Raw genomic sequence first — 11,858 nt, forward strand, 5'->3', positions numbered from 1 at the left:
TTTTTTAAGCACAGTATGTCCTTTGGTCTTTGGACCAAGGGTCAAGCCTGACAGCCAGGAAGGTATCTCTCCGCCAGGAGTCGGCGCAGACCGCGCAGAGGTCCCTGGCCGCGCCCTCTCACCCAGATTCCGGGCTGGCCCCGCGCCTCTCGCTCGCCCGCCCTCGACGTCTGCCCGGCTCCAGGCAAGGAACGCGAGTCCGGGATCCCTCTCCGCACGGCCCTCCGCTTCCCACCGAGAAGTCGCGTCGTCTGAACTCAGGGCTCGAGGGAAACGAAGCCTTTTCGTGGACCACCCCTCGGGACCCGTTAGGCCCCAGGAGATCGTTAGACACCCCTCCCCCACCCGCCCAAGGTCGTACGGACGCTGCAGAAGCGTCCCGCTGCATTGCGCACGCAACTTCCCCACCACCCCCCCCCCCGCCTCCCCCGCCTCCCCGCCTCCCCGCCTCCCCGCCTCCCCGCCTCCTCGCCTCCTCGCCTCCTTTTCCCCTATTCGCCCCCTTTCGGCGCAACCGCTCCCCTCCCTCCCCACCCAAATCCACGCCGGTGGGCGGGACCAGGGTGTGGGCGGGGCCAGACGGATCTAGCGCCTCGCGCCCGGGAGGACTCTGGCACTCTCGGCGCCGCGAAGTGACTTGGGAGCTGTGGACCCGGACCGCGAGTCAACATGGCCGCGGTGTTTAGGCGTAGCTGCGGGGTGAGAGAGAGCAAGGCTCGGTGGGGGTGGGAAATGGAGGTTGTGATGTTTGGAGGGGTGGGAGAGAGGGAAGCATGGGATGAAAATAGGTGCTGTCCTGGGGTATCGGGAGGGGGACTTCCCCGTACCAATGTAGGCGGCAGTCACTTTCAGAATGTCCTTTTTTATTCCCTCCCTCTGGCCCGGGGACTTTCCAAATATTTTCTCCAGGAATCTCACCGTTTCCCGAATGCGAACCTGTCTGAATTGCGCGGGGATCTCAGAACGAGCAAAGGCCTTGTTTTTGCAGTTATGTTTTTGAGAAAACTCCACTGGCTTTCTATCTCCAGCCCAAGAAAAAAATCATAAAGTAAATTTCATCGTGCAATTGATACATGCCAGAAAGTGTAGATTTCAGACATCCTTATCTTGGGCGCCTGCAAAGTTACCGGGAAAAGGAAAATGAAGCAGCTGCTTCTTGGGATGCTTAATATGTTTAATACGCTTTTGGTTTTTGGACTATGGAGGAGACCGCTTATGTTCCGTACATTAGGAAGTAAAAAGAACCTACCGCAGAATTTTGCCCCAAGCTGTCTATACTAGTGTGGCTCACAGGTTCTAACTTGTCTCACTCACTTAGATGCTCTTTATCTGAAATATTATTGGTATATTAACACAAGACTGCCATTTAAATGTCATTTATAATTAAGTTAAGAAATTAATGTTCTTGGCCCCAAAAGAGTAGAAGTTTTAGAATTTATAAGAATTCTAATGGATTGTTGCCCAATATTTGTTATTGCTATACAAATTAAGGGGCCCTGGGGGCGCCTGGGTGGTTCAGTCATTAAGCGTCTGCCTTCGGCTCAGGTCATGATCCCAAGGTCCTGGGATCGAGCCCCGCATCGGTCTCCCTGCTCCGTGGGAAACCTGCTTCTCCCTCTCCCACACCCCCTGCTTGTGTTCCCTCTCTCGCTGTGTCTCTGTCAAATAAATAAAATCTTTAAAACAAAACAAAACAAAAACAAGGGGCCCTGAAGGCAGAAATCGGGCGTTTTAAAAATGAATTTTAACTCTGACCCCAGAAAAAAAAAAAGACCGATTTCTCAATCTCTCCAAGGAAAAATATAGAAAAACCTAATCCAGAAAACTTACACCTCCATCTCTTCGACACTCCCATAAAATTTAAGATTCTCCTATTCCTAAGAAATACACAAAAGCATTTAATTATAGTTGTGCTATTGCGGAATTGAGGCTTGATTGAAGATGCTGTCTTTTGGAGATTTGGAATTGGATTGTTCTGGGCAGAGCCCAAAGTAATAAAATCAATATTTATATGGCATTATGCGTCCAAGACTCTTAATCACCTCAACAAATTATTCAGTAAGAAAAGCCTCATTTTCTAGGTTTGAAAAGAAGCTACAGGAAGTTTGTAATTGGCGCAAAGTCCGAAAAATACTTGTGGAGTCTAGACTTAAACCATTCTAAATCCAAATAATCTATTTCTATTTTCTGTGTCTACTGAGCCACCTCTCTAAATGGCTAATATTATATATCATTAGCAGATCGACGGGATTGTTCCCTGACTGTAGCTACTTTTGTATTTTGTTTAACATTTTCCTGAAAAATAATATGTAAACTTTTGTAAATTATTTTAAATCCACTAATAATTCCCTATTTAAAATCTCGGCAGACTATTTTACCTGTGTTATGAGGTCTGATTTTTGTGCACTGGTGTCTAAACACATTTAGAAGAGCCAAGTTTTTTTGGTCTGATTTTTGTGGGATGTTTTTCTTTATTGAATGTAAAAACCAATTAGGAAACTTAAATTGAAAGAGCAGTATAGCAAGGTGGTTGATGGTATGAATTCTCTATAGTAAATGTTATTATCCTGGTTCCACTACCTAATAGAGTGTCCTTGGCCAATTTCACTTGACCTTTCTGAGCCTCAGTTTCTTCATATGCAAAATAGGAATAAAAGTAGTGCCTTAATCCTAGGCTTGACTTGGAGATTCAGTGAATTAATATGTGGAATGTGACTGTAAACAAGTATAGATTTGGTCTATGATGACTGAACAATAAAGATTAGAGAAACCATGTTTTACTTCAAAAAATTAATGAAAATTGCAAAGAAAATATGAGTTTTATACTCTAGTTTTTTTTTTCAAAATTGTATAAAGTATTCTGAAAGAGCTTTTTGGATACTTGACAATCTTTATTGTCACTTTAAATGTAGGTGGTTATAAAGTTGTCATCCACAAAATGGACAGCTTCTTTTTACAGTTTTCAAAAAACATAAGCAAGTTTGGTTCTTGATCTTTTAGTATATTGTTCAGTTTCTCTTTTCTTTGGAATATTAGAATTGCATAGGGATATTTGCATCAAATCCTTTGAAGTATAAACTGATTTTGCTGTCCTCAAACATAGGAAGGAGTTACAGTATGGTTTCCATTAACTTTAATAAACGCAAATGGTTACTTTTGTATACATTAAATTGTCATGAGTATAAAAATGGATTGCAAAGGAACAATATATGTATATCTGATTATACTTTTTAAAGAAATAGTATATTGCAGATATTAAGAAATGTAGCATATCAGTAGTTTAGAATAGGGTTGGCAAACTTTTGTAAAGGGGCAGTAAATATTTTCAGCTTTGTGGACCACATGGTTTCTGGCAACTGTACAACTCTGCTGGAAAAGCAGCAATAGACAGTATGGTGGTCAATAAAATTTTATCTACAAAACTGGTGGCTGCCATAGTGTGCTGACCACTGTTGTAGAATATTCTAAGAATGCCTATAGACTACAGCAGAAAATATAGAACATAGTTTTAGGCTAATTTGTTTTGTTAAATAAAGTGAGGTATCTTAGAAAATGGAATCCTCCAAGGGGAAGATTCCCAGAAGCAAACCTCTGAAGCTCACAGGGACAGGGTATCAAAGTTGGTAGACTAGGGAACTCTTGAACACAGTGTTATACTGTCCTATTTTTGCCCCCACCCCAACTTCTCAATCACAAATGTCCTAAAGCTTGTAGGTGAGATTTCCAGAATAGCAGTCCTAAGTCTGCTACTACCCCTGACTATTGTTTGTCTCGGAGACACTCCACTTCAGTAGTACAAATACTGCTGATTGTGTTATTTTCATTGCTTTAAAAAAAAAAAAATTCCCTTCGTAGTAAGTGTTCATACATCTAGTACTTGGCTTATTTAATATAGAAATTAAATTACAGTTGAAGGTACTTAAGTAATGCTTAAAAAACTATGCTCTTGAGTATAGTCAAACAAGTTGCTGTACTCACTTGTAATTGCCAGCATTCTCTTATTTGATGTTTAATTTATCAAATTTATTTTAATAAAATTGTCCTTTACAGGTCCTAAAAAGTCTTTCTCGTTTTGACTGGAGATCACAACATACAAAAGCTGCCCTACAGCATGAACCAAGATTGGGATTTAATTTTGGTATGTGTTTTGACTTTAAACATATTTGTTATACACATGCATTTATATTGCATTATATATGTATTTGTCTGGAATATATTTGTAAATCATCTTAGTAATGTCTGTCAATGGATAGAACCAATTACCATCCACAGATTTCCTGTCACACCCATTCTTCCTGATCTCTTCTTTTTCCAGCATAATATCCTATGTAGAGGTCTGTGTTAGCAGCAGACATAAATATCTGTGCCCTTTTTCCTAAGTATGTAACCCTAGAATAAATAATGAATTTACTGATATATACAGTCTTCAAGTTAGAAATTTGAATGCAAAAAATATGTTTTGAACACTTAGATACATAGCGCTAGTTACCTGCTAATAAGCCAAAGCCTGTTTTGACCTTAATATATCTGAATTGCAGTTTTGGTGCTAATGGATAGGGTTTAAAGTCCTGGGATCAGGGAGTCATGTGGTATTGGAAGGAAAAGGAATAAGAACTCTTTTTCCCTTTGCTCTCTAAAATGAAGATCCTGAGCAAAAAAAAAAAAAAAAATTGAAATAATAATCCCTATTTTTAGCATCCATCACCTCCTAAAGTGCTTCTTGCTTCAAAATTACTACCTTTCCTTTAGTTAAAAATCCATTTTCTCTGGTTTCTTGGTCTCAGAAAATAGTTACAAGGCAGCTCAGATAATAAACTCATACCCAGATAAAAATGACAAACTCAGAGCTTTCTATAGTTTTTTAAAGAGAATTAAATGGAAAATTTCAGGTCATGTGAGGATAGCATTGGGGCATTGGATTTTCTTTTATTGTGTGATTAACATAGGTTAGGTATAATTGCTATTTAGTTTCAGTTTGTCACATAGAGATTGGTATTTAGTAGTAAGTAACCAGCAGGAGAAATGGTTTGTGAATAACAGGATGAGATAGATACAAGTGTTGTAAGGAGGAAGGAGGGAGGTTGTAAGGCTTAAGTAAAGGACTAGGGATAACGTCTGTGGGCAGTTGTATCTGGCTCTTTCTAAAGTGGAGATAATACCTACAACACGGAATTTATCTGAAGATTAATATACGATATATAGAAAGTTCCTAATACACAGTGACTAGACTTAGGTAGGTTCTCAATGAATAATTCAAACTAGGTCCCTGCCTTCCCTGTCCTTTACTCACCCACGACTTTGGTATCTGCTGGTTCCAATATTAGAAGTAAATTGTGATGTAGAGAACAGTGACCGAAACTCTAAATATACTTTTACTGCTAATTCATTGTAAGACTGAGGCTATCGTGTCCTCATTCTGAGCTTTTGTTTCCTTACCTATAAAATGAGAGATTCGATTTTAGGCTGTTTGATCCAACACCAAAATTCTCATGTCTTTTCTTTTACGTTTTATTTCTCACATCCCTATACAAATGATTATTATAGTTTTGAGTATGCTTGCTCATTCTTACTCTTTGCTTTTGTTCTTATTGTTCTTACCCAAAATACCCTATATTTCTTTTAAATCTTACCTATCCTTTGATGTTGGACACAACCACATTAAAACCCAATGATAGTGTGGATTTGAAAAAAATCCAAGTGATCGGCTCCTGTCCTCAGTCCAGCCACCATATTCATTTCACTAGTTTTATAACAACAGAACCTTGTATTTTATACAATTGAGTTAGAGTTTTATGTTACTGTTAACTCTTGAGAAACCCTGCCACCACTTTACCAGTTCCTTTGTGCTGATTTATAACCTTAAATTATCTGAGTTTGAAGGAAGAGTAAAATTGTAGTATTGGTATTCTTATGTGATATTTTGGAATAAGTTTTACTGGTTTTTGGTCACTGAGCATGCCTCATCTTCCTAGTTAGACTGATTCTTGAGATCAGGAAGTGTCTTATATTTAGTTTCATTTCAGTATTACTAAACATTTGATAAATCTGCTTAAGAACTAATAACAAGTAAAAACAAAATTTTTTTTACTTTCACCAATTGGAAGAGAAAAACAAGTTTATATCTGTTACTCATTTGTAAAAGCTAGAAATCTTACCTACCTCCTCTGGTACTTGTATTGACATAGGTTTATTTATATTGTATAGTGAAATCTTGCTAGTCCAAAAGTGTATTGTGGTCTTTCTGGTTTATTTGTGGACTTTCTGGTTAATCAAGAGTTAAAGACGCCATTATAAATTTTCACATACTGATTTCATAGGACTTTTTTTCCTCAGCTCAATATCTTGTTTTAATGTTTTCTAAATGACTTTCTCTTAGAGCTCACTGAACAGCAAAAAGAGTTTCAAGCTACCGCTCGTAAATTTGCCAGGGAAGAAATAATCCCAGTTGCTGCAGAATATGATAAAACTGGCGAGGTAGGTTTATGCATTTTAAAGAGAAAAAAGTTTTTTACATTTTTTATAAGATTATATAATTGAACTATGTAGATTTTAATATAATTGGGTTTTTTTTTTTTACTTTTTTCTTTCCTTTTAGTACCCTGTCCCCCTAATTAAAAGAGCATGGGAACTTGGTTTAATGAATACACACATTCCAGAGAGTTGTGGTAAGCTTTCTTCACATTTTTAATCCTTACAATGCATATGAACAGGGAAGATGGTAAAACTCTACTCAGTCATTCTTTCAGCTGCCATTTATATAAGTCATTTATGATAAAGGGCTATCTACCCTTATCTTTCTGTTCAGACTTTGGTATTTGGCTGTTTTTAGAAACCTTGTATTAGCACTTCAAGGCTTTCCCTTTATAACTCGTTTCAACCTTCGTCCTAGACGTTGGTAATTTCTCTTTAGTTAGTCAATTTGTTGCATTTTGGTTCTACCTTGGATTTTACATTTTGTTTAGACTTTTTTTCTGTGAGATTGTCACTCCTTCAGGTGAAAGAGTCAAAGTTTTAGCACAGTTGAAACAAATTTTTACAAAACGAAGTAGAAACAGGAAGACAGGTCCAGATTACAAATAGAAAATTTTTTGAAATATTTAAAACTTATTTTAGAGAAGTATAATTTGTTACTGTGCTAACCAGAACACTTTTTAGTTTGTTAATTAAAATAGCTCACCTTTATTTCTAACGAGATATACTACATATTATAATGGGTCTTAAAATATTTTGATACTATAGGAGGTCTTGGACTTGGAATTTTTGATGCTTGTTTAATTACTGAAGAACTGGCTTATGGATGTACAGGGGTTCAGACTGCTATTGAAGCAAATTCTTTGGGGGTAAGTTTCTTAGAAAATTAATTGCCTAAGTGAACCATTAATGAGACAGTACTGCTAGGTTACGTTAGTTGGTACAACACAATTTTCTTTAAAAGGAACAGAAGAGGGGCACCTGGGTGGCTCAGTCGTTAAGCGTCTGCCTTCAGCTCAGGTCATGATCCCAGCGTCCTGGGATCGAGCCCCGCATCGGGCTCCCTGCTCTGCAGGAAGCCTGCTTCTTCCTCTCCCATTCCCCCTGCTTGTGTTCCCTCTCTCGCTGTGTCTCTCTCTGTCAAATAAATAAGTAAAATCTTTTAAAAAAAGATAAATAAAAGGAACACAAGATTCTGCAGTGAAGACTTGAGTTCTTATTGCCTAAGTTGATCATTCTGTCCCTGTTGTCTCCAGTAATTGGAGTCCTAGCTGTCCTTTTAGGGAAACTGTATACTTTGACTGCTGCTTCAGTGGCAATTCTTAGGTAAGGGCAAGGCCAAAAACAAGCATTCAGGAGAAGGATGGCAATGGCTTGCTGCACTGCTGGCAGTGCTAAATTTAGTGAGCAGTTCTTAAGAGGCCTGGTCATACATATCACACCATTTATCCGAAATGTAATTCTTTGTGCATGTTACTACAGTGGATTTTTACATATTACCAACAAGTCCTACATAACTTAATTTTGGAAAATCCTGGATTCACAGATTTATTTCCTCATGGGTTTAGCTTCCTTAAAGAAGAATAAAGGCCAGTTCTTTGGACTTACCCCTTGGGAGAAAGTAGTTCTCTTGCTTTGAATTATAGTATCTCTGAATGTACATACCTAATAAAAATATCTTGTTTTTTTCAATGTCACTTTTCTTTGGTAGCAAATGCCTCTTCTTATTGCTGGAAATGACCAACAACAAAAGAAGTATTTGGGGAGGCTGACTGAGGAGCCACTGATGTGTGTGAGTATACACAGCTGCTGCTTGGGAACAAGGGTGCTATTTCTTCTTTCCAGTACAAATGTGTACACTGGGCTATAACACATGAAGACAAAAGTTAGTAACATATTTAGGTGTAATGGTGTTTCTGGGGTACCAGGCAAGTGTCACAGTCTCCTATCTTATTTCCAAGAAAGAAAGATTTGCTATTTAATGGAGCACTCTGCAGTTCCAAGACCTGAGTGATTGTGTCAGGAAGTTCAGATTGAATGTATGACAGTAGGTGTTTGAACTAGTAGTCTTTTGAACTAATAGGAAATTAATGTGACTGAAAAGTTACCATTCTATTTGTTGAATGAGTGACTTGGGAAGAATATTTATAGATTTTATTATAATTCCCTGAGCACTACTCAACAAATATTTAAATTGGATTTAAAAAAGATAGTTACAGGGGCCCCCTGCTGGCTCATTCAGTAGAGCAGATGACTCTGAAAGTGTTTTTACATAGGATTTTGACTTCTTTTGTTTATCAGTTGAACAGATTTCAACTTAGGGGGTGATTATGATACCAAAATACAGTAAATTGTTATTTGTTTTGAACTAATTGTGAAAATTGGTCTGAAAGAGTAGAAAGTAATAGTTAAAAATCATGGTTTCTTATTTCAGGTACCTTATAAAAATAAGGCAAACTGCTTAATAAAAACATTTATACAGATTTCTTAGTTAATTGGTAACTTTTCAACAAATGAGAATTTAGTAGGCTAATTCTCAATATTGTCTAAGAATTGTGTGACACATTTAGATTGTTTTTCTGTAGCACATATAATACTAGAAATAGGCTAAAAAATTTTAGCATAGACATGCTTAGGAGAACCTACCTTAATGCATTGATAAGAATATTTATAATTATTGCTTATAAATAGGTATTTCTAAGATAAAAGTCCTTAAAAATAGTTCAGGTATTTTAAACATTTTTTGGCTGTTTTGTTTGTTATCAATACCTTCAGTATATATAAAAATAAATTTACTGTAGTCCCTAAGTCATTCTAACTTCTGAATTAATAAAGGTTTACTATACATTTTCCCCCTGCTAGTGCATAATAGCAGTAAATGTACCCAAAATATGAAGTCAAGGGTGAAAATGAAAATAGTCAATTCCCTTACATACACAGAATTTACATGTTATGGAACTCTGCTACTTTGGAATTACAAATGCTGGGTAACCCTGCATTTATCTCAGTACCATTTGCATATGTTATTCTGCCTGGAATACACATTCCTTCTTTATCCCCAAAGAATTCCTTTTTCTTTTTGAGACTTGATGTGAGCATCACCTTTGGAAAGCTTTTCCTGACACCCTAAAGCTCAACTAGATTCACAAGACTATTGTGTATGACTTTAGTACATAATTACAATATAGTTAGTATTCAACTCCACTGTTGTGGAAGTCTTGAAGATAGGATGTCTTTTCTCTCTGGTTTTTCCATCTCCTGGTTCATAACCTGGTACATAGTAGATACTAAATAAACATTTGAATGGATGATTACACGTGAATGAATTTAACTTGGTTGAAGATACCTACATTTTAATTGATATGGTTTATTGATATCCTACATCTAGTTTTAAATTATATATTAAATGTTTCTACATTTGAGCAGTTTATTTGATTTTCTGAGAACATTTTATTTTTAGGTATTTAAACATATTTAAAATACTGGCTTAAAAAATAAAATATAGACGGGCGGAGCAAGATGGCGGAGGAGTAGGAGACCTGGATTTCCTCTCCTCTCAGGAATTCAGCTGGATAGGGATCAAACCATTCTGAACACCTACGAACTCAACAGGAGATCGAAGAGAAGAAGAGCAACAACTCTCTGAACAGAAAAGCAAACACTTTCTGGAAGGTAGGACGTGCGGAGAAGTGAATCCGAGGCGATATTCGGGAGGATAGACGGCGGGGGAGGGGCCTCCGTCGGCCGCTTCTGGCAAGTGATAGAATTGTGTGACACATTTAGAGCCGGAGCACAAAATCGGAACTTTTAGAAGTCGGCTCTGCTGAGGGACGTCACTCCAGTAGCTAAGCGGGGGGTGGAACCCTCGTGGGACAGTGTGGTCTCAGGACCCTCGGGGTCACAGAAAGACCGCGGGTGCCTGAGTGCGGCAGAGCTCCCAGGTATCGGAGCAGGGAAGCCGGCTGCAGAGACGGAGCCGAGGCGCGGGCTCTCAGCTCGGGGTTGCCATAAACCGTGATCTGTGGCACAGTCGGGCCACTGCTCCTCCAGCAGGGACCCAACAAGCGGCGATCCGGGGAGACTCACCTTCTTCCCCCGGGAGGAGAGGTGCGGGAGCGCACCGCAGGGATCTGCTGGGTTTGGAGACTCCACACGGGGTCGGGTGCCAGAGATAGAAATGCTCGGTGACAGGCCGGGTGAGCACGGAGTGCAGCCGGAGACCGGGGAGACAGGAGTGACTGATGGCTTCTCTCTGGGGGCACACTGAGGAGTGGGGCCCCGAGTTCTCGGCTCCTCCGGGGCGGAGATTGGGAGGCCGCCATTTTCACTCTCGGCCTCCAAAGCTGTACGGAAAGCTTGCAGGGAACAAAAGCTCCTGAGAGCAAACCTGAGCAGATTACTTAGCCCGGACTGGGCAGGGGCGGGGCAATTCCGCCTCTGGCAAAGACTTTTGGAAACCACGGCAACAGGCCCCTCCCCCAGAAGATCAACGAGAACAGCCAGCCAAGACCAAGTCTACCGATCAATGAGAACGGCAGAACTCCAGCGCTAGGGGAATAATGCACATAGAATTCATGGCTTTTTTACCATGATTCTTTAGTCTTTCAAAGTTAATTTTTTTTTTTTAACTGTCTTTTTTTGTTTGTTCGAATTTTTATTTTTCCCTTTTTCAACCAACATCTTATCAATCCCTTTTTTAAAAAAAATTTTTATTTTTCATTTTTAGAGTCATATTCTATGCCTTTATAGTAGTTACCCGTATTTTTGGCATATATATATAAGTTGTTCTCTCTTTAAAATTTTGAGATAGTTTCTTCTAACAGATCAAAATATACCCTAAATCTCTAGTGTATGGTTTTTTCCTACTCCCCTGCGTGATCACATTCTCTCCCTTTTTTTTTCTCTTTTTTTATTTTAAATCCTCTTCTTTCTTTTTTCAAACAACTTCTTATCAATTCCTCTTATAAAATTTTTTATAATTTCCATCTTTACAGTCCTATTCCATCCCTTCATCATATCAACCCTTATTTTTGTACATATATAAGTTTTTCTTTCTTTAAAATTTTGGGAGGCACTTTCTTCTAACAGACCAAAATACACCCAAAATCTAGTGTGTGGCACTGATCTATATACCAGCCTGATCATATTTGATCACATTCTGTTTTTTTTTGTTTTGTTTTGTTCTGTTTTTGTATGTTTTTATCTTTATCTCTTTCTTTTTCTTTTTTCTCTCTTTCCCTTTCTTTTCCCACTGCTTCAGGTCTTTTCTGATTTGTTTAGAGTATATTATCTGGGGACGTTGTTACCCTGCTAGCATTTTGTTCTCTCATTAATCTATTCTCCTCTGCACAAAATGACAAGACGGAAAAAATCACCTCAACAAAAAG

The 11,858-nt window shown here is 38.6% G+C and overlaps 1 protein-coding gene across 1 annotated transcript; it reads left to right on the top strand.

Moving 5' to 3' along the window:
* Window positions 1-570: 570 nt before the first annotated feature.
* LOC116629282 (medium-chain specific acyl-CoA dehydrogenase, mitochondrial-like) lies at window positions 571-8,588 on the top strand. The gene is made up of 6 exons (XM_032399588.1): window positions 571-699; window positions 4,051-4,138; window positions 6,377-6,474; window positions 6,596-6,665; window positions 7,240-7,340; window positions 8,183-8,588. Exons 1-6 carry the CDS (start codon window positions 670-672, stop codon window positions 8,339-8,341), a joined length of 546 nt encoding a protein of 181 aa, XP_032255479.1. The 5' UTR covers window positions 571-669; the 3' UTR covers window positions 8,342-8,588.
* Window positions 8,589-11,858: the final 3,270 nt, after the last annotated feature.

The sequence above is a fragment of the Phoca vitulina genome, unplaced genomic scaffold (genome assembly GCF_004348235.1).
Source record: "Phoca vitulina isolate PV1807 unplaced genomic scaffold, GSC_HSeal_1.0 scaffold542, whole genome shotgun sequence".
Taxonomy (NCBI): Eukaryota; Metazoa; Chordata; class Mammalia; order Carnivora; family Phocidae; genus Phoca; species Phoca vitulina.